This window comes from Strigops habroptila, chromosome 1 (assembly GCF_004027225.2).
Source record: "Strigops habroptila isolate Jane chromosome 1, bStrHab1.2.pri, whole genome shotgun sequence".
Lineage (NCBI taxonomy): Eukaryota > Metazoa > Chordata > Aves > Psittaciformes > Psittacidae > Strigops > Strigops habroptila.
In genome coordinates, this window is record NC_044277.2 from 106,417,197 (window position 1) to 106,441,286 (window position 24,090).

Genomic DNA, 24,090 nt, shown 5'->3' on the forward strand with positions numbered 1-24,090 from the left:
ATTTTTTTCTAAATATCAGGGTTATGCTATGGAAAATGTTACTTTCCATCAGGTCTTGTTATTGGATTTCTTGAGATTAATGTTCTTAAAACCAAAATACAATCTACAAAAGATGTCATGTCTTGGGAAACTGTTACCAGAGACACTTTATCTAGTAAATTAATGATCAGCAGTGACATGTTGCTAGCATATTAAGTGCAGCATGAGACTGCTCTGCAAAACTGTCCTAGAAACAACAGTCTGAAACTCAGTGAACAGTTTTTCTTGAGTTCGAAAGTTAAATGTATCCATAAAATTTGATTCCCTTGTCTTGCAGTCTTGCATACTAGAGAGACAGTGGACAGTGCAGAGCCAACAAATACATATCACAGATATATGCATGTATTTTTTGCATCACACAGTGTTTTGTTTGCTCATGTGGCTCCTGAGGACAGGAGCTTTACCTAGGAAATATATCAGCTTTGGTGCAGAGTCAGGAAGAAAGATCAAACTTCATCATGACAGTTTCTAAAAATAACTTCATTACAACTAACAACTTGTTATTCTGTCTCTACAGTCAGGTAAATTAATATCTGAAGATCATCTGTGGTATACTACCTGGTGACTCCCAATGATATTAAACATGCCACATCATTGTCATTTAAAAACCACTAAAGCGAAGGCAGGGGATTTAGTTAGCTGCAAAATAAATTACAATAAACATCCTAAAATCCTTTAGTGTAGTCACCTGAAAATTATTAACACCAGTTGCAAGCAATAAGAAGATCGGAGGCATAAACCAGTCTCCTTTTGAAACAAATTCATGACCTTATACTCACTTAAATTTAGCTTTAAAATATAGTATATCCAGGAAGCCTTCCAAAGATAGTCTACCCTAGAAACAAATCCTATTTAAAAAGCTTCATATAAGCAAATGCAAATAACAAAAGGATTACAGTAATTGATGGTATTTAACCTGTATATCTTTTATTCTTTTCTCTTTTTTACTTTTCCTCTTCTTTACAGTACTTTGGATGGTGAGGAAAAAAATCACTGTGAAGTTGTCTGGCATAATCTAGGTGCTTCGCAACATTACATTTTCCTTAAAATTACTGTAATACCTGTTTAGTGAAGAAAAATTTCAGTCAAGCAGAAATTGTCTAAGCTGAAGGGTCACCAGAGATGTTCTCTAGCACCTGTCCAGCCTTGGGCATGTCTTGTACAATATTTCTACCAGTGACTGTGACACATACATGAGGAATTTGCCAACAGTAAAAAGTTGAGAGGCACTATCAATACTGAAGTGAATCTGAATATCCACCAGAAAGAACGTACTGAATAACTGAAAGTACTGGAATCCAAACCAGACCCAATTTCATTGTGCAAGTGTCCTGCCTTAAGGGAACCATCAGAGGAACTTCTGCTGTGTATTGAACTCATCAACTGAAAATGTCTGAGGAAAAGGAAGATCAGGGAGTACCAGTGAATATCAGGACTACTAGGAGACAACAATGTTATGCAGAGATGGGAAAAGTAAATGGAAATCATGCATTCACAGAAGTACTTCAAAGAGTGAAAGTTTCTCTATGACAGGGGAGACCTGCTCTGCAACACAGCACCCAGCTCTAGTCAGCTGTGTCAACAGAACGTGTGAGGAAGGGCTAATAGGAAGATGAAGAGAGTAGGCAGCTGATCTTACAAGAGGACACAGTTGGTGCAGTTCTTGGAGGTGGCCTGAAGCAGCCTAGCTTTGACCACCTGCTGAACTGATCTTGCTCATTTAACCGGCAGAAAATTGCTGGGTTATCTTTCTGCCAGTTTAATCAGCTAAATTGAAAAGTCACACAAGAGCCAGAACTGGTTGCACAGGAAACATACTTATGGCCAGGAGAGAGAGGAGGAGGAGAAGAAGAAAATCAGTGATCATCCCTTTCAATGGCAAGAGGCTAATAGATTGACTCAGGTTGTTTCTGGCAACTTCACCTAACCCAGCTGAGCAAGGCTTGCTCTGCCTAGCAAAACTCAATGGGGCAGAAAGATTTTGTCTATCAACACTCAACCCGATAAACCAGAGGCCAATGCTATTGGAAAAACAAATGGATATAAACTGGCCATGAACAGAGTTGAGCTACAAATTAAAAGAAGTGTTTCAGGTTCTGTATCAGGCAGACTCTGCAACAGCTTATAATGGGATTAGTCAGGAAAATGGGAAAGACATAGACACCAAGGGACAACCAATAAACACTCAAATAACAAACTTAAAACAAAGAGTTACGTTTTTACCTGAAGAGCATTTAGAAGCATGCAGCAAGAGGATTCTGCTGTTGTTACAGAGGCCACAAGGATAGATGGACTCAAAGAGGGATTGGCCAACTTCCTTAAGGGGAAAACCATCAGTTTCTACTTCAAACAGCCAAATGTCCCCAGGATGGAGTTCCAGAAGTTTATGGAAAGGATTATACGTATGGACCCTGTGGTAGCAGGGGACTGAAGCGCATGACACATGATGCCTTTTCAATTCTTTCATCCAAAGTGTATGGATCACTGCAGAGGCGAATGGATCAAATTCCATGTCCTGTACTCCACAAGAGACCAAACCAGTGTTCTTATCTGGCCAAAATATTTATTTGCTTAAGACTAGAGTACCAGATAATGAGAAGCAAGCAATGTTTATAGGCAAGTTTCCATTTCTCAGTTAAAAGTATTTTGTTTTGATTCTCCACCATCAATCACTGTTATTGATTTCAATTTCTACACAGGTTAAGTGGTAAGCATAGAAAATGGAACTGATGAAAGTTAGTATATAATTCATACAAACCACAGTTTAGAAGTTATTTCCATTATTTGACTAACATAATTTATTTTTTAAATTATAGGTTTGTGCTCTGGAGATGCATAATATACAACATTTAGCAAATGGTTATACCTGTGTTGCAGAGGTTCATAAAATATTTTACTGCCAACCCTAAATATTCAAAAATTGTGAATCAGACCCCACTAATCATCATACATCCTTAAAAAGATACATTTTTTAAAGGAATCAAGAAAATTCTGACTGCATTAAAGTCAATGACAAACCTTTTGTGAAGTCGATGATGAAATCCATATGGGATTACTTTTAATTGCCTTTTGTTTTTTATGAGCCTTCAGGACTCACCTACTTGCTATTTCCAATCTCTGTAACCAGAAAATTAATTTTCCTCTTTAACTGACTGCTGGAATTTTTCTATAGTCTAATAACTCCAGAAGCTGAGGCAATAGGAGAAGGAGAAGTTATCATAAGGTTTCTGCTGTAACTATGAGTCACCTGCAGAACAAATATTTCTTTTAAACACATCCTGCAGGAAAAGGGTAGAGTGTCTCACAGGGAGATGTGATGAATCTGGCCTCAGGATGAAGGGCTGGGAGTGTGGTCCAGCCAGCTCTGAGAAGGTGGAAGGACCAAAGCTGGGAGGGAGAGTGGGACACCTGAGCTGACCTTGCCACTGCTCCTCAGGGTACAGACGGCTTGGGGCAACACTGTCTGCTTTTGGGACTGCGCATGTCCTTCATTGTTGCTGCCACTTTTTATGCCCTGTGTCCTCCTGCAGAGGCAGGAGCTGCTGGTCTTGTTCTCCATGTGGCACAGGCAAGTGTGCCCTGAGAGCAGAGAGAGAGCCCTGAGAGCTGTCCTGCCCTTGACAGCTACTGACTTCCTCTCTGCCTCATGTCAACCCAGCTTGCTGGGCTGCATGTGGGACAGAGGGAAGCAGAGGTCTACCCTTGGAAAATATTTGTCAGGCCACTTATGCTCAAATCAAGCTTGCACCTCAAACAATGCCTGTGGACTTGATGTTATTTTACAGAAGATGGATTTATCTTCTGCTGACGTTAGCTGACTTTATCTTTTAAACTTCAATAACTGTTCATAGCTGATTAAACCTCCTGGGAGCTGCTTCACACAATGATAGCAGAACAGTGAAGACCTTTCTTAAGGCTGGAAAAAAAGAATGGAAATAGCTGGAAAGATCTGCTTGAAAGATAAGAGCTCAGCCTAAGGAGGGATAAAAAAAAAAAAAAAGGAGAAAAATCTGCAAGAAACAGGAATGGCAGGAGGGGGCCAAGAGGAACAGAAGTGTTCTAAACTAAAAATAAAACTCAGTTCTCCAACTTAAATATATAAAGCTGTCTATTAAAAATTAGTACCAGCTTACATATCTACAGTGCCAAATAATTAATGACTTTTAATAACCCTAATAAATTTGGATTTCATCAAAACCTTGTTGCATATCATTGACTGTTTCAAGCAAGGACTATGAGCTCTTAAGGGAGACTAGCACCTGTATTATGCTGACATCTTTCCCAGGTACATCAATTATAATTAAAGAGTAATAAGAATGCCAGGATGGACTTCTCAGGCACTTTCATGCAGGAGCCCCAGCATTTAAAATTAAATCCATTAATTGTAACTACTGTACGTTTGTGATCTCTCAGATAGAGTACAAACTAATTCATTGCTTTTTGCAGTCATGCCAGTCTTTGTTAATTAAGGTTTGTGATTTATTTAATTTGAACAGGGATGTATCAGAGTGCCCCAAACTGGACAGATAAAAGGTCACTAGTTCATACTGCTTAAGACAATTTGGAATCTGATAATGAAAAATGTGTCTAGGCACCTGACAAAAATTGATTAGCAAAATGGGCTCTAATTGTTTAAAGGAAAGCTCCATATTTTGTTCAACCCAGCCATCTGAAAGTTCATATGTTAAGAAGCTCTTCTCACTCTGAAGTGGCTTTGAAATACGTTTCAAGATAAAAGGCTTTTTTAAAATTATTGTTGGCATTGCTTAGGAGAGGAGGGAGCCACACTGCTGTCATCATTTGGGAGACTATTTCTTTTTTCTCTTTCCATATATAGCAGCCAGCATCACAGTCTCTGAGTGAGACTCAAATATTAACGAATGCATTCCTCCAAAAATAGAGGTAGGAGTATCTATGTTTTACAAATGTGAAAGAGAGGCAAAGAGTGTGGGACTGATATGACTAGGTCATTGTGGCTTAGAAGGAACTTCCTTTTGTCACCAGAAAGATCTCAGCAACTGAGCAGTAATACTGATCACGGACTGGTACCTCTCATCTTAAAGTCAATGTTGATGAGTCACAACACTATTAGTTAGGTGAACTGAATCAAACAATCAAAGAAGAGTTGAGGTTGGAAGGGACCTGTGGACTTAGCCCAAGCCCTCTGCACAAAGCCAGGCAACAACAGCTTGCTCAGTACTCTGTGCAGTGTAGGTGTGAATATCCCCAAAGATGGAGGTTTCGCAAGGTTCTGTCCAGTGTTTGACCACCATCACCATGAAAATTTCCTAGTTGAAAATAACCTAAAAATCCCTCATTGCAACTTGCATCCGTCGCCTGAAGAGGAGTGTGGTTCCACCTTCTCTCTACACTTTCATTACGTAAACTGCAGTAGGGTACTTCCTTCAGCTTCTCATCTCAAGGCTGAACAAACCCAATTCTTTCAGTTCCTCTTTGTATCACACAGTCCATCCCCTCATCATCTTGTTGGTCCTCTGATGGATTTGCTCCATTATTTCAGTGTCTTTCCTGCCCTGAGGTGCCAAAAATTGCATGTAGCTCTGCAGATGCAGTCTCATAAACACTAAAGAAAGCTAAGTCACTTAACCTGCTGGCTAATCTCTAGTTAATATAGCCTGCTACCTGGTTGGCTTTCTTTGCTGCAAGGGTACACTGCTGACTCATGGTCAACTCTTGCCTAGGAGAACCCCAAGTCCTCTGCAAAGACGCAAAGATGCCTTTTAGCTAGCTTACTTGATCATGATTACAAAGAAGGTTAGTGAAGTGGTAGGCATTTAAAATACATCTCCTGACTCCAAATTTACTGGCAGAGATCAAAAGACAAATGTAATTTCTGTGTTTATCAAAGTAAAATGGGAATTATTCAACAGTCTCTGGCACTTTTCTGAATATCCTTCCATGACATTAATAATAATCCTTAACAATTCTATTGCTCATTTGTCATTTAGGTCTTAAAGTCTGTTTAGAAGTGTCTAAGCATCATTGCTCCTTCTTTATGGATAAAGGATAGATTTTTTCTTTACTGTGTGGTTTATCTTCAGCCACATGGAAGGTTAACTCACCCCAGCTAACTTCAGCATGGCAAGTGCCTAATCTCACCAGGAACTTTCAGACTATAAACACATTCAGTAAACACAGACAGTGATCTGAACCCATTCATAAGAGAGAAGCTTAGAAGAGGAAGTGTGTCTGTGTGTCAAGAGGTTTAGATGAAGAGGTTAGACCTGATGCCTAATATTCAGACAGCTAAAATTAGATTACACCAATTTCGCTCACAAAGAAATATAAGAGTAGGTAGGAGTAAAATTCAGGAACTTTATTCTAAGGCAGTATAAACTGCCTTCCCCCCTACTGAATTCTGTGTAACCAGCCTGATTTTTATCAAAGGCAAAGCTAAATTAATGGATCCGAGCCATGCAAAATCTAAGATTATAGAAGAACCTATACAACTCATTTAGGACCAAACTAATACACCTATGCAGAAAACTAATCTGAATAACTGGAATGATGCACAGGCGTAAATCAGAAGAATCTTCTAGGATTCCATGGTGTACCTGCAGTAAATTCTCCAGAGTGATTTTAAATATCAAAATACTATTGTTTCCTCTAAGCTGTATGAATTGATTTCTGTTGCGTGTAGGTCTTTTTTTTCCTCCTTGCTTTGTCTTAATTATTTTCCACAAGATCATTATTTGTGCTGCTTTAATAACTTCCATGTTACCACTTCCACTTCCATATACCCATATATCAACTCATACACATATAAGTGTAAGTGTTTGTGTGTTTTTTCTGGATCACAAGGAAGTTCAGGTGACCTAAACCAAAGAAATAATCTGCTCTGGTTTTCCTCAGATCACATGGAAGACTTGACTTCGATAAGGCTCTTGTTTACATGGGCACCAAGGGATGGTGAAAATACTCCAACCAATTTAAATAGAAAATGAAGTGGAACATGTTTTAACATCAGCTGGATGTGTACTGGCCCATATAGCAAGTATGTTTCTCTCTGCGTAAAATCAGCATGTTGGAATTTGCTTGGAATGGCAATTTTTACAATGCATATATATAGGGATATTAAAGGTGAGCCAAAGATAACAAGGTAAACATGAAGTTATATTTGTGCTCACTTGAGGGCAATTATTCTTTGCAATTGGGCTTTCAAAGACATCTAAGGATCCTGAATGCTCCATTCCTATTAAAATAAATTGATATTTAAGTTTTTAGGCAGACTTGGAAAAGAGCATCTTAATCCTTATTATTTTTTAGCTGAATATCTTTGCAGCACTAGTATCGGAATCAAATATGTTTGTAATTTTTAACCCCAGAAAACAAACTAGGGTTTATAGTTAGCTAACACTTGCCAAGTAATGTAACAGTGTTTCAAAATTATTGCTATAAAAATATAATAAGCCCTTACCCCCACATTCCTCCAAAGACTGGATGCCTAAAATAAATGATCTTGTTCAATCAGAAGCTGTGAATGAAATGTAGGAATCTCTGGAGGGAAAGTTTGCTATATAGATCTTACAAAGGAGCTAAGACCATAGGGTAATAACTTTTTTATTTTAGAAATTATGAATATAAGGTTCCTTAGTCTCTTCAGCTCAACATTTCTATAGAGGAATAAGTGTCAGTATTAAGAAAGGTGCCACTTATTTGATCGTTTTACAACCTTGAGAGCATGGACTGCATACAACCTATAGATATTCACAGATTTCTAACAGAACCCCCTAAAATCTCATTGAACCAAGCCAATGAAACACGGAACAATCACCCCAGACTGGAATCCAACTGCATCACTGTAGTTTGCTGATCTGATTAGCTCTGTAGTACAGGATGGAGCCCATCCATTTTTCAAAGCTGGGCCAAAGCCTTGAACAGTTGTTTTGGTAATGTAGATGAAGCTTTAGGTCTCAATAGTTCCTACAATTACTGCTGAATCTGGCCTTGGCTCAGGAATAAACTTGTTGTATTGAAAAGATTTACTACCCTAACTATATCTGTATCTCAATTTAATGAAAATGTTAAGGATAATTTGATGGTCTCTTGCCAGTGTAATTTTAAATAAAATGTCTTCATTCCTTGGCAGTGTCTGTTGGCACTCTGGTTTAACTAAAGGAAGTGCTTAAGTGAAGTGCTTTTTACATTATAGTCTTGCCAGTATCTTCTCTGATAGAACAGATTTAATTTTCAGTGTTTTACCCAGAGTAAATAAATTTAACAAAAAAATAAATCACCTCCCAACATAAGTCCGTATGATAGCAAACCTTGCTAAAGCATTACTAAAAATCAGATATTGGCCTATCACAGCATCTGGACTAATCTCAAGCCTCATCTCCTGTATATTAAAGTATTTCTAACTTATTTACTCATCATTTATTATGCACTTTTGTAAAAATGTTTCTGCATCTTGGGAAGTAATGTAGCACATAATGAGATGTTGTCAGTGCATCTTAGATTTTCCAAGTTCAGCAAGTCAGCATAAAAGTTTAGGACACTTTATTATAATTGCATAGGGAACGGAAAGTAATGGTAAGATGGTGACAATTTGGCCATCATTCCCTACAGAACTGAGCAATTGCCAAATATACTCTTGATTGCTTACCCTCTCTAAATCAGGAATATAAGCACAGAATGGGGCCAGAAGGACAATATATCAGAAGTTAAATTGTTTGGGGATTAGTTTGAGAATAAAAAAGATTGTAGATGTAAAATGGTGCTCATTGAAAGGGTAAAACCAGCATGTATAATATTTATTTTCTTTTTAAAATTTAAATGCCATTGATTTAGTATGTAGAAAGAGTGTGTACAAAAACTGTAAGATCTCCTTGACAGAGTGTGCTGCTACTTACATTAAGGCACCCGCAGGTCCATAATTTTAAAAGTTCTTAGGTTACCTCAGTAATGTTATCCTTACTACCCAGCACAATATAAACTCGAGATCTTCATCACTGTCGGGAAGGAATTATTTTCTCTTCTTATTATTACTATCCAACAAATCTTCATTCCTAGTTTTCTTCTGCTCAATGCCAAGGTGCCAACAAGCTACATTTAGAAGATGGCTTTGCACCGAGTCACTCATAGTGAAAAAGGAAAACTAAGACTTTACATAGTTATGCACCACAATTTTTTCCTGTCCTTTGGTACTAAGAGGCAGGCCCAGGAGAGAATCTATTGACAAGTTTCTCCGTAATGTGGATTGACTCACACTTCACCCGTGTTTCTGAGAAATGTGACTATCTTTGTGTTGCTGTTTTAATTTCGATGGTGTGCATTTACAAGAAAAAGAAGGTATGTGCACACTCTTGGAAAACTCAATTGTGGATAGTGAAGGAAATGTTGAGTAATGACATCTTTTTAAGAAACTGCATCTGATGAACAACTAGACTTCTGCACTCCAGCTGTACCTGGAAGCAATGAATACATATGCCTGTGGCGGGAAAAAGGAACAATCAAAGGGCAGAGAACTGTGACGCGGAGAATGCAAAAAATCTTGTGGAATGTGCAGTAAGAAGAAGATGAGAAAGATGGGAAACTGTGTATGGAGCTAACTCATTGCAGCGGGTGAGGCCGGTGGGTGTTAACATACATAGAAGAGACATATTGTATGAATTGAATGTTAACATACATTCATAGATCCTTGAGTATATGTTTGTCAGGGCCATGAATGCACTGACAGGACTTAATCACCCTGAACAGCTTCAGCTGGGACCCCCATTCAAGCACTGCTCATTGGTCCATCTAAATTCAGGCATACTTGTCTCCAGCCTTACCTCCTGGATGGATCTTGGACCTACATCATGTCACTGTCTTCTACTCATGGCTGGACTCTCTGGACTCATCCCTTCACCCTGCCTGGGGCTGTCAGTGGATCCTTTAACTGCTGCTGAGCTCTGTCCACTGTGTCTGGATCCTGTGGGATTACATCCTGACCAGGGAGGGTACGGCCTGTGCTGGGGTCACACTCAGCGCCCATTCATCTCCCTTCATGGATCAGCCCTGATCTTGCTGTTTCCTAAGAATACTAAACCAGTTCCCACTCTGACTTTTTGACTGACACCGTTTTCTGAATTTTCTATATTTTCTCCACTGTGATGATAAATATATATGGTTTGTGCTAAAAAATAAATATAAACCCCCCCCACATTTACCGTTTCTCTTATGCTTACATAAATTCACTGTACTCAAGATACAAACACACAGTTTATTCTGTTATGCAAGTTTTCATTTAACGAAATTACACCTAGAGTGGCCTCTAGGGGCACATGCAAATCACTAAAGCTTCTCAGACAAAAGAGTCACCAGTTGGGCCCACGTCATTTACCAACTATGTCTTCAGAAGGTAACAGCCAGATACCAGAGAGGCTCTTGTGTCCTTCTGACATTGGAGCTGTAACCTGTCAAACGTGTATCGGTCCAAAACCTACTTCATAGAAACTGTGCTCTCTGCAGTTACGTGTTTCTTTGGCTTCATATGTGAGGAGGGATTGTACCCCTCAATTGGCTTTGCTACTGATAAAAATTTGGCACAAACTCATGACCTAACAGGTCGCTTCTGTGCTAGTGAAAATCAATTGATTAATTGCTAGGGACACCTAGACTAGGGCTTTTCTGTATGAGACTTCCAAAGTTTATCAAGGCTTAGGTCCATTTGAAAAGAACACTGTTATGCTTGGGAAAAACCTTGTTGTCACTCCCATATAAAGCAGTGTGATATTACATCAGCAACGTAACGTGTTGAAACTACAAACAAACATTTGATGTGCTATTTCATAATGTCCTAAACCTCAACTGCATTTGTAAACAGTATTTATAGGAGACCAGGTTTGCTTATACTGACACTATGATATCTTGGGAAATGCAAGGCTAACGTTTACTCTCACCAAGCACTTGTTCCCTTATGAAAAGTCTGCAACTTTAAAATTTAGACTCAAGGAAATCCAAATAAATCTCAACGAATATTTCATTTGTCAGTCAGCTTGGCGATAGTTAAATGGCATTGTGCTCTCGGTATGAACAGCTGTGAAGCACATACATCGTCTTCTGACATGGATCCTTGCCATTTGTTTGTTGTGATTGATACATTGATGTGAGAATTCACAAGTTTGGGCTCAATCCAACTTCCACTGAAGGAAATGAAAGCTGGATTTGGGCACCTATATTTATTCAGCAGTTCTTAGCTGAAGACTGAATAACTGCTTTTTGTTATTGCTGTTGTCCGTATCACCACCCTATCTGGAAGGATGCGATCACAGCACTGAAAAACGGCCAAGAGGCTAAAAATATGAAGTAGTGGAGGATCAAGTGTAGTTTCACCATTCAGGTCTGCTGCTTTTATGTTACAGCCTTCTCCTCTCTCCACTCTTCACTGAATGTTGATGTCCTGATCCCGTGCAGAGACCACTTGCATCAGGAACTTTCTCAAGTGGATTTTTACACCTGTGTAAGCCCAAGGGCCTGTATTTGGGTGTTCAGTGTTTGGTCTTCACATTGGTCATGAACTCTGCAACGCGGTAACATCTATCATATGCTTATATCCGACAAGGGCAAATGATATATATATATTTATATATATAAATATATATATTCATCTATATACATATATAAAAAAATGAAATGTGCGTTATCGCAGCTCACTGACACCGTGGCAGGCAGCCCTGTGCCAGGGCCAAGCGGGACCCTCAGCTCAGACCCTGTCCTTCCTGCAGCCAGGCTGTGGTGTAGGCAGACCAATGGTTCCAAATCCAGCTCCAAACACTCCTGCATAAAATCAGCTAGGTTGGAAAAGACCTTTAAGATCGTCAAGTCTAACCATTACCCCAGCACTGCCAAGGCCACCACTGAAGCACACCCTCACAACGCTCGTATTTAACATGGGAACAAGCTTTGTATGAAACCTTCGTAGCCGGGACAAACCGGGTGCCCGTCGGGCCTGTTGTGGAGCCGGCTCCAGCGGGCGGGTGGGCACAAGCCGGTGGCTAGGCCCGGGCAGCGGGGAGGCCCCGGCGGTGGTGCCAGGCCGCGAACCGCCGCCGCTCCGCCGGTGCCGCCGCGGACCGAGGCGCTGCCGCCCAGAGGCCGACCAGCGGCGCGCGCGGGCGGCGCGGCCCCGGCGGTTGAGGGCGGTGCGCGCGCCGCCGCGCCCGGCCCCCGCGAGCGCGCCCGGTAGGCTGCGGGCGGCGGCCATCTTCTCTCCACAGCCGGCTGCTCCCCCAGTGCAAGTGAAGCAGCACCGCCAGCCCCCTCCTCCTCCGCTCCCTCCCTCTTCCTTCTCCTCCTCCTCCTTCTCCCTCCCATTACACTCAGCCGTCGCCGCCGGTCAGGAAGGGGGTGACCGGGAAAGCGAAGGCCGCGGCGGGGGGGAGTGGAGAGGGGAAGCCGGGCCGCCGTGAGGGGAGCAGCCCCGCGGGGGCGGGCGGTGGGGGCGGCGCGGGGCTCGCCTGGCCTCGCCGGCGGGCGGGCCGCGGGGTGCCAGCCGGGGGGTTCGTGCCGCCCCGGGGCCGGCCCCTCCGCTGTCCCTGCCAGCTGGCCCGCGCCCCCTCGGCGGGGTCAGCTCGGGGGGCCGGACCCCGCTCTAGATGGGATAAGCTGTAAACATGTTTAGCTTTGAAGGGGATTTCAAAACAAGGCCCAAGGTGTCTCTCGGAGGAGCGAGTAAGAAGGTAAGGAACGGTGCCTATCTGTCTCCGCGTTTGTGTCTGTGTCGGTTTCCCTCGTCCCAAGCCTGCCTTGCCTTCGTGTATTATCGTTATTGGGCCTTCAAAAATGGGAGCAGCTATGACTAAGGTTTAATAGAGAGGGAAAAAATCTTCCCCTCCTGATGATGTGTTTATCTCTGATGTCCCTGGCTCTGTGTTGTTATTTTTTTTAATTTATTTTAATTTTTTAATTATTTTTTTTTATTTTTAATCAGGCCACACACATCATCCCAGGCTTGTAGTGTAGTAAGAATTGTGGGAAGCGAGGAAATGTCTCCTTCGCTCGTCTTCCCTGCGAGCAGTCTGGTTTGTTGTGGCTGGTGGCACCTCCCGAGCCCTTCGTCTCTAGGGCTCGTGGGGTGAAGGAGGGAAGGACTTGCGCATCTCCTGTCATTTATCTCCAGAGGGAGAGTCCTGCGTGGACCCGCCTCGATGGAGGGATGGCAGGGAACAGCCTTATACAACTCGGGATCAAAGCAAATTGTTGGGGGAGGCTTCATCCACGTGAGTGAGGGTGGCCGGGTCACAGGTTTAGCTCTTCTCTGTCAAGTTTACGTTCAGTCAATTAGTTGTGTGCAGAGTGAGCAGCAGTTAATTGTCTGCTGTACTAGACTATTGAATCTCCTTGTATTTATCGATGGAAGAGAATGAAATGGTCTGTTTAGATCTTGCTGGTTGGACAGGGTAGTCAAATGTTTAGTCAAGCTCTGAAGAGTATAGAAGTACCAAAAAACAAGGGTAAGGACAAAGTGTTTTTAGAAGTGGCCTGATTTATAAGGGTCACTTTATTTCACTATATAAAACACTGATTCCCTATGTTGTCATTGGACGTGATTGCATGGGAAACTAGTAAGTTTTCATTAGTATTTTAAAATCTTAATGGGGTAAAAATAACTGTGAAATTTTTGTTAGTGTGCACTGTAAGCATCTTGGGATCTCTAAAACTTTTAAGGCTTGGCAGTACTGTTAGGAAACTTGAGCTAAAATACAGCACCTTGTGATATTAAAATCACAGTGAAGTTTGCATTTTGGTGTGTTGTCTCACATAATTTATTAAAGAGAATGTGTAACAGAACTGCATCTAAATTGTGCAACTTTTCATCTGAATCATTTTCTGTTTATCTTAAGACATTTCTGTGCATTAGACTACATACAGTGGCATTACATGAGGCAAAAATACCATAAATAGTCCCCAGCTGAAATTGGCAGGACAGGCCCTTGTCCTCAGCTGTACCCGTCAGGTACTTTGCATCTTTTGACACTGACTTGCTGATAGTGTTTCTTGCAGAACATGTTTCCTTCTACAGAAATAAACAACAGTTGTCATCTTTTTTTACACTGACTGATCTCTAAATGAAAAGTGATCAGAATTTTATCTAATTATATGGGGCAAATTTCTTAGTGTTATACAGGTAAAAGTTGCCAACGGCACATATTACAAACTAAAGGAGGTGGAGACTGAAATTGATGTACAACCTTCACTGTGCCCAATCCAGAGGTCATATTTCATGATCAGATTGATGCTGACTAGCCCACAGATTTCATGATTTTACACTGGTACACTGAAGTGCTAGTGCTGCATCAGTGCACATCAGTTTGTTGCAGCTTTGGTTATATGGACATTGTAGAATGCCCTTGAAATAGCAGCTTGTTTTCAAAAACTGTGTACAGTACTAAGGAAAGAATTTATATAAACAGTACTAAAAATTACTTCTAAAACTGCAGTTTACCTGAACTTCTATGTAAACATACTACAGCAGAGATTGGTGTGGCAAGCGTTTGCAGGGGTTCCATGAGCTTCTCATTATCTCACGTCACAGGCTCCTAGTGATCACGTTTCTCATACCTATAGGCTTCGGTTTTACAGATGGCTGAATTTTAAAGTGTTTTCTTTCAGCTTTTTGTGCACATGGAAAAAAAATACTTCTCTGACAACCCCCCTTGTCCTCCCGAATGTGTGTAATTTTAGAAAGATGCAGCATATAGTTATAGCTCTGCATCTCTGCGATGCTCTATTAGTTATCTGGATGCTTAACACTGTCTATTTTGATTCTTTTGGGGGAATAAAGCACAACTGAGAAATACTTGTAGAATGTCTATGCAGGCTGCTTAATGCTAAGAATAACTTTCTACCGAGTTTGGGGAAGTTGCCCAAATGCTGTTGCACCTGTGTAGCCACATTAGTGAAACTCTTCCATTACGAAAGCAGGGACTCCAGTGCTAAAGATGTAATCATAGTCTTCTTGGTGTGGATACAACCACACCAAATGATCAGCAAATCTGACTATTAAAATCATGGTTTTGCTAATATAAATGCTGCTGCAACCAGTAACTATGTTGGTCATGGGTCACACATGTTGATACCCTGTCTGACATGGCCGTTTGTGTCTGTGGTGTTTCCCTAGGCCTCATGAGGGGCTGACATCAGCAAGTGCTATGGTTATAAGCACAATGATAGAAATATAGTTGGGGACTTACGGCATTGTGGCAGTTAGAAAGGTACTGAATCTAGTGTGCTTTCTCAGCACTAACTTTTATGGCATTTTTGAATAATAAAAGCAGACAGCTTTGGGTTTGTTTTTACACTGTTTGCATCTTATGTTCATGTGTGTTATGATGGTCTGAATTGCAGATGCTGTAAAGATGCACTTCAATCCATGGCGCCTTTTTGCCAAAAAAGTAGTCTTAAGTGTCATTTAGTTTTTTTTAAAAGCCCAGATTGAAAAATGAATGTTCTCAAAATGACCATCACAGTGACTGATCCTTTCAGAAGATTATTGTAATGTTTTAATATTGCATGGTACATAAGTGTTAATATAGAGGCAGTATTGTCAGTTTTTGGAATTTTCGCTCCATACCAACTTTCAAAAATCTGCTGATTCATTTGGACGATTTGCATTACTTGTCTATGTGTTTGGGGTGTAGATACTGTGTTTATTTATTTATTTTTTTTTTAATTTTTATGGTTGCTTCTTGTCACCTTTAAAACATGATTCCATGCTTTATAAGGCTATTCAAAAGATATTTTCAGATTTAGTTTTAATCGTGACTGGCAAAACATTTTTTTTACTTCTGAAGTAAAATAGCCTTCAGAAATGGGTAGTTACTGTAGTACAATATCTGAACATCTTGAATTAGTTGCGGATTTATCGTATAGGACAGGAACTATTGCCTAAAAGGCTGCAGCTGTGGAATTTCTGCGGTGTGTCAGGCAGGAAAACAGAGAGTTATTTTGGGGGGGCAGTTTGCATGGAGCTAACCCAACCTAACTGTGCAGTGGACTGAAACAGATGGTCTTTCACCTGGGTGGTTCCCACTCTATCCGTTGCATCCCCTATAGTGAACATACTTCTTGAAGGTGGTGTGTCACCATGCCTTCTGGTGGCAGCTGACAGGTTTCACTAATTTTATCATGAAGTTGGATTCTTGGTGGGAGAGTGCAGAATCTGTTTAACCATATCAGCTTTATTTGGTACAGTCAAGCCTAGCATTCCTTCATTAACTTTATCAGCATTAAGAAAAACAATGCTTTAGTCCTTTAGTACATTCATGCAGGGGATCCCTGTACCTGTGTTGAGATGTACAAGGGGCTCTGCAGCTCCACATGGTTTGTTTAGGTTGTGAAATGTATTGATGACATTTTGTAAGCTTTTAAGCAGGAAAAATGGTTAAAAGAATATTATGAAGTCAAATGTACAATATCACTTGAGATATTTAAACCACACTTTTATAAATCCCAGGACTATTTTAAATAGAGTATTCTTAGAGAATTTGTAATACAGATGAGTTAGCACTGTCAAGACAGCGAAAGTGAAACCAACTTAACTGAATTTCTCTTTGGTTTTCGGTTTTGTTTTTTTTGTGGAAGACATGGAAAATAACTAATGAACAAATAGTGATGACTCCATCTGTATTTTAAAAAGTCTCTGTAATTTCTTTCAACATGGACATTTTTAATAATCAAATATATTCAGTTTACAAAGTTTTTTTTAAATTTTATTTTAGTAGTTACTGATACACTTTCTTGTATTAATAGCATAACATTAAGCATTAGATTCCTTATATTCTCCCCCTGCCCCGCTCTGAACTCTAGAAGTACCCTATTTGCTCTTTGTTGTCTGTATTCTACAATTTAAGTAACTTCTCAAGGAATAAGAATTAATGATTTAAAAACAGTAGGCTCTAAGATTGCCAGTGCATGAAGAGATCTGGGGTTGTTTATAGTGATAGGTGTCTGCAGGATTTAAGCAGTGATGGGCCCGATTTCAAAAATAGTTTTGTTTCTTTCTTACTGATTGGGGAAAGTTGTTACTAACTTCAGTTAGGAAGAATTACTCTTTTACTGTGTCTTATTTGAACCTACAGTAGGTCACCATTGGAAAGGAAATGGTGCTAGGGATTTATAGTACAGGATTTCTAGATTACAGTTACAAATTTACAGTTTATTTTTGAATGGTGGGATCAAATTGCACTGCTTTGCTCCATAAGACCTTTGCCCTGGAAGGCAAATGGCGTAGATCCTTACGCAAGTACATACCTCATTCTGAGTCAGAACTGTGTTTTGTTCAGACACTGAAATGTCAAAGCTTAGTCTTGAAATATTCTTTGAATTTCATATCTGTGGTGTAGAGATCATCAGGTTGTAAAATAATGATTGTATGTCAGTAGGAAACTATATTAATTAATGCATACTAGGGTCTTGTGGACTTTTTCCCCTCTCAGTGACATTTAAAATTCTCCTTGTTTCAAAGGAAGCTATGGATGATGGAGTTGTAGTTAGCTAGCAGCAGTGATTACACTATTATTTTGTGATGTGCGGTTTTCTCAAATTCAAAACAAAAAACTCTGCTTTTATAGATATGGTTTTTTCCTGCTTGATGCTGAGAAAATGAAGTCTGTCAACTACAACGATGCATAGAATATACATCTTAAAAATCATAGTAGAGACAGAGTAAAATTAAAAACAACTTGCTTGCATTTCATTTGGCCTGTAGAGCCTCCAGTCAAGTCCTGGTTCCACTGTGTGTGGCTTTCTAACTACTGTGATAAAAGTGGTTTCAGATACTCCCTACATCCTACAGTAAAATTTGAGCTAACATGCCGAGATGTTTTCTAGCAGGCACTGTGACATTGATTTTAGTGAGGCCAGGCTTTCCCTGGCCAAGTGCCTCTTCCTGGGCATATTTTAAGTACTTTAAAATACCTTCTTCTGGAAGATGGTGTACTCTACATATAAACTCAATTATGATGTAAATTATCAGCGATATGAAGAGTCACAAACTGGTTTGAAGCAGAGTTTTTCAAGCTGCTGAACATGTTTTACTCAGAACGTTCTTGAGAACCACTTTAGATGAGGGTGTCTCCCATTGTTCACCTTTGTTCTTTAGAAGTAAATGTAAAATCTTCCTTTTATTTGTTGAACTTGATAAATAATTGTGTTAAAATGAATGTTATTCTTTGAATTGCTTCACTTCATTTGGTTTGGGAGTTGTTATTGATTTTTATGTAGTTCAAGCTAAATTCAGATGAAAAGTCATGTTCCTCTTTTTAAAGGAAAGAAAAAAGATGCAAGTTCTTGGGTTTTGTAGATGAAAACCATACAAGATTTTATGATTGTCCCCCAAAATTAAAAGATTAAGTGCTTATTTGTTTTTCTGTGAAAATTTCCTAAAAGTCATGCCTTGTACTTTGAATGTTCTATTGTAATGCTAAATAGAGTAGCATTCCCAACTACAGAAAGAAAATAAACCCTTGTGGCTTTTTGAAAGAGTCAACAAGTACTAGAAGTATTTGAAAAAAGATAATTATGTATACATTTTTTTTCCTGAACCTGAATTTTGAGCCAGGAGGGCTGAAAATGTATTATCACTCTCAATGCAAAGAGTTAAAATGCGAAGACTCATTGTTTGTGTATATATATAATATATATCATTTGTTACCTTAGTTAGTCTTTGCCTAGGATGTGTAAAGCATAGGAGTTGTGTAAACATGCTCTTGCAGCAGAAGAGTGTATTTCAGCAATATGAGGACAAGAAAGCAATTTTAATTTGTTTATCTTTTCCTTATGTATTTAACTGGAGTTTCTGAAGCGCTGACATTGACATTGTTACACTGTCAGATGCAGCTGTTCTCATCAACCGGTCTGTTAGAGCAGTGATGTGAGTTTGAACTTTGGTGTGGTGAATCATGTGGTACATAGCAGTTTTATCCTGATGTATAAATTAACATTTCAAATATTACTTGATGTTTCTTTGATGGTAGTCACAAGCTTTCCTTTCTGTACACTGTCCTCCATCTGCTTCCTTGTTTTCACCTCTTTCCCCCTTCTGTCTTATTCTTTGAGTCACCATCTGTAATGTCACATTGTGTTTTGCTGTCACATACTGTTTCTTTGCTGTCTTGTTTCTTTGTGTCATGACTCACATATTTGGTGAAGAAAACTTCTCAAACTGGGCTTTTCATGGTCCTGTGGCTTGCGTGCTAGAGCTTGAGGTTGGTTGTCTTTACCAATATCTTCTGTTGGCGGAAGGAGCAGACAGGAAAAGGACTGCTAGTAATACACTAAACATTGCACAAAACATGCAGACAGTGTATTCCCTGTTCCACATTTCGGAGGTTGAGCTCCTGAAGAAAGACGACTATATCATAGAAGTGTTGGGAATTTGATTCAGTAAATGGTTTTTCACTCCTTTGAGTTAGGATTGAAGGAATCAAGACAAAGCTGATGCTTCATTCCACTTAAAGTGTCTGCCTGGCTACCTTGATAAGTAGACTTGATACCTGACCTCTGTCTGTTTGGCAGGTGAAGAAAGAAAACAGCATGACTATTGCAGAAGCGAGGAAAGGCTGATGTGGAGTAGGAATGAGATAGGTGTGATCTTTGGGAGTTACTGTCAGATGATCTCATACTGTGAGTAGCTCTGCCTGTAGGTAGGCAGGAAGGGGTGGTGCAAAAGCAGCTGTAGCTGTCAGCAGTCATGTGACCATACAGATGGGAGTTGTCAAACGTACATCACTTGCTGTAATGCTGTCGTCATTCACAACCAGCCAAAGAGCAACAGCCACTGAGTTTAGCTTTTTGTCACTGTGCTGTTTTATTAAGAGGCAAGGCAGGGAGGATTTCAGGGATGACTGTGCAGTTAGCTGTCTTTAAGAAATAATTCTGTTAGGATGCTTTGTAGGTAAAGAAAGATAGTTTCATAGTTCTTTTTATCTTTTTCCTGCAGCAGGTTTATTTTCTGCTGCGTATCTGCTGTTACTTTTTAATTTCTGAAGAGATTGTGTATTCTCATTGGGTTGAGTAACTCTGAAGGAGATATATTTCTTTTGCATTTAATTTAAATATATTCTTTAGCCATAGTTTTGATTCCATTCCTTTGTGTTTCTGGTCTATCTGTGTCTTGTTTACAAGACTAGTATTTGACCGATGATATTTTTTTAAAGGTGGGATATACTTACCTGAATATTTTATTCTTTGTCTTAAGAGAGTTCCTCTATTGTATCTAATTTGTCCTTTAAATAGTTGGTGTTCTCCTTTACAAATACTCAAAGCAAGTATGTGACATTGACTAAAAAAAAAATCAAACCTTTTGTCCTGGGTTCAGCTATAGCAGTCATTTTTCTCCTTCTTAGTAGCTGGTGCAGTGCTGTGTTATTGACTTTCAGCCTGGGAACAACGAGGATAACACCGATGTTTTTAGTTGTTGCTAAGTAATGTTTACTCCGACCAAGGACTTTCTCAGTCTCATGCTCTGCCAGGGAAGAGGGGAAGGTGGGAAGAAGCAGAGACAGGACACCTGATCCAAATTGGCCAAAGGGGTATTCCATACCACAGCACGTCATGCCCAGTATATAAACCAGGGGGAGTTACCTGGAAGGCCCTGATCACCGCTCGGGTCGGGCTGGGTATCAGTTGGCGGGTGGTGAGCAATTGTATCCTCTCCCCTTGTTATTTCCCTTATCATTATTATCATTGGTGGTAGCAGTAGTGGTTTTGTATTATACCTTAGTTGCAGGACTGCTCTTATCTCAACCCGTGGGAGTTACATTTTTCTGATTCTCCTCCCCATCCCTCCGGGAGCGGGGGGAGGAGAAAGGGGGTAGTGAGTGCGTGGCTGCATGGTTCTGAGTTACCGGCTGGGCTTAAACCACGACAAGTTTTTAAAAGTGGATTGGTTTAAAGAGTGCTTGCTTCAAAGAGGCCCAATTTCTGATCAGTTCAAAGCTGGTGATAGACTGAGTGCCCTCTAATAATATCCCTTCCTCTCCAAATACTTAAAATTACTTGTTTCTGATAAGCCTTCTTGCTGCTTATTTTCCTTTATCTACTAATCCCTTGCATTTACTGTTTGTATTTTTTTGTAACATTCTCCACTCACGTGTAGCAATTTGTTGTCCCTTTTCTGTACATTATTTTGCTTTTTCTTTCAATCTGCTCTGAAGTGTAAGGACAAATTCAGCAGCTTTGCTTCTAAGCCAGAAACGCTGTCTACATGGTGCTGCCCGCACAATGAAACTCTCCAAGCACATTGAAGAGATGTCACTGTGATCACTTCTAAATAGGAACCTCTTACTAACTTCTTGAATGCATTGGGTATCAGCTGTTGAAAAAGAAGGGAAGTCCTGAAACTTCAAGCTGTTGGTTATTTCTTAATTTAGTACATTATTTTGACTTTTTTGTGTATGAGGTCAGAACCTCTTGCCTCATGTTACCAAGCAGACCTGGAGCCATCCTATTGCTGGGGTGGAGATACACTGTCTTATGTATGGATTTTATGATGATTTGTTTATACTGTGGGAAAACCCTTGTCTTTAAAGGGCAATAGCTGTAGTTAGTGGTGTCTTTGGCTGTAAATACTGCCTTTAGAGGAAAAGATGGTTAACCTTCTTGTGGGATTTTTCTTTAGGCTTGCTGCAGTAAGTGATCAAAAATACAAACCAAACTTTAAATTCCTTTCTTGCATCTATGTTTTTTCTTTTCTTTTGATTCTCTCTTGGTGATGTGCGTTAAATTGTTTTCTATCCTAAAGAAAAAAGGAAAATCATTACCTTGTTTTTTCTGTCATCAAAAAAAAAAAAAAGGGCAGAAGAGTTCTGGCTCGTATTTTTGTATCTGCATATAGACATTGAAAATATTCCAGCACAGTTGTTTTAGATGTGGGTAAATATTTTATAAACATTTGTTTGCTAGCTTCAAATTTATTTTTGTGTAGTCAGATACATTTTCAGCTTGAGTGTGATTGTTTTTCTTCTCTAAAATAAAAAAGGCATAAGGGAGAAAAGGGAAGTAGTCATATGTGTCAGAGACAAAAAAAGAAAACAGTTTCCTTAAACCCATTGTCTGTTGTAGACTGGATTTGGAAAGGTGCCAGGGTACTTTTAACTCTTATTGCCTGGAGGAGGAGCTGAATACTCTGCATCAAAAAGGAATAATTTTGTATATTTCCTTGGAAAACCATCCAGTAAGAGGTTCCTGCAAATAAAACTTTGTTTATATTTTGTAGTCGATGTGTACTGATTAAAGAGTGTGTTTTAAAAGCTAATGCACAGGTGTTCTATTGTAATGGTGCTGTTCTTCAGAGGTCTCTTGAATATTTTAGTATTCTTTCCTTTTTCTCTATTGGAAAGATCGCTGTCCTGAAAGTTGCAGTTTGTAGCCTTAGTTTGGGTGAAGAGTTCAAAATTGTAAAAGAAACAATTCCTGCCATTTATGTTACACAAGTCTGTTTTGACATCTTTTCTGGACAAGTTTTGAGGAAAAGGGTAAGTAAATATAAGAGCTGAATGCTTTCTTGCAAGTTAGACAAAAGCATTGGGTTTTGGAACAGTATGTTATAACTTCGAATGTGCCACAACTTGCTATATGCACCTGGGCCAATGACTTACATACGCTCCAAGCAAGGAAAACTATAAACATTTCGTGTTACCTGGTAGGATTCGGATTTTATTATATTTGAGTTCCCCCATTTGTGCATGGATGATGTTTGTCTACGTTATTGGGATGCTGAGAATACAGACTTGGAAAGGGATCAGTACAGTTTGCTGCTCTTTGTGCTTTTTCTTTTTACATAACTTCCCTCTGTCACTGCTTTTGAGAGGGCTGTGTTACATGTACTTGTAAGTGCGGAAAACGATTAACACTTTTCTCCAATGTTTTATGTATTGAGAACAATCCTCAAAGTAAAGTCATTAAATATAATGAACACATTTGAATCATGTTTGAATGAAAATGCAATAGTACCTTTATTTGTGCCTTACAGGAAGAAAAGGCTTCTCTCCTGCATCGTACTCAGGAAGAAAGGAGAAAACGAGAGGTAAAGTAGACCATAAGCGTTTGCATGCACACTGGATTTTTCTTTGATGTAGTAACATTTACATTCCAAAGTACTCCTGCTGCAGTCTACTTGCTTCAGGAATGTTTTGTTTCAGTTTGCAAGTCCTATATAGTCTTCTAGTATACTAGAATTAAAAACTGACTGCTTTTAAGGTGCTTCTCAGAAGGTAGTTTTCATCTCAAAAGAAGGTAAGCATGCACTGGGTGCAAAGAGAATTCTCCCTTATATTTTGGTGCTCATTTGATCTAGTCTTTGTTGAGAAAAGATAGGTACTTGGCTAGTAAATTGCATTTTTTGCCTTGTCCACATTCTGTTACTATGGGTTGGTCCCAGCAAACTGTCTTCTCCTCTCGGTTCTGCTATGGTTTCTTGGATGACCTTCAGTAATACACTCCCCTAGTGCATGCCTCAGTTCTGTGAAGGTAAAATCACAACAGTGATGTTTAAATGCATCCAAAAGTGCTTTGAAATCACCTGGTAATTGGGAAGCGAAGAGAAGTTGATGTATGAGGAAGGAAACCTTAATACTGGTTTGTGATAGAAGCTTACTGCCATGGGTAATTCAGTCTGGAATAATGCAAAGAAGGAATAGACACTGAAAGGAAAACCCTCCAGTTTTAAAACATGAATATATATGCAATATGAAAACAAAATTGAGTAGTATGGAATTTAAGTGAGTATGTTAATTTTGTAATTTTCTCCCCCCTCTGATTTGAGTTGGTCTTAAAAATTATTCAAAAGGTATAACTATGTAGGTTTCATGCTAATCAGGAAAACAGCTCTTCGGCCCTGCAAGGTGTGCTTGATCCTTGCTAGATTACATACAGGTTCTGCAGTGGCTCCTCTGTTTCTGAGGACAGTTACTGCTTTTTGTCCTTTCCAACCTGGCTGTATGATTATGGACCAAATTTAAGTATGAAGTTACTAGGATTTAACCAGTTAGTTTAGAATGATGTTAAGAATCAATTTAGGATCATTGTATACTTACCAACATATGC

General features: G+C 39.7%; 1 protein-coding gene across 2 annotated transcripts in view; it reads left to right on the forward strand.

The window, feature by feature from the left end:
* The first annotated feature begins 12,222 nt into the window (after positions 1–12,222).
* The window catches only part of UBE3C (ubiquitin protein ligase E3C), a 78,081-nt gene continuing 66,213 nt past the window's right edge, over positions 12,223–24,090 (forward strand). Inside the window, exons 1-2 of one of the 2 annotated variants that reach the window (XM_030500380.1) lie at positions 12,223–12,722; positions 23,018–23,071. In XM_030500380.1, coding sequence (XP_030356240.1) covers positions 12,657–12,722; positions 23,018–23,071 — 120 coding nt within the window. In that variant the 5' untranslated portion in view covers positions 12,223–12,656. The remainder of the gene's footprint in view (positions 12,723–23,017; positions 23,072–24,090) is intronic. The other variant, XM_030500390.1, reaches the window with a different exon arrangement.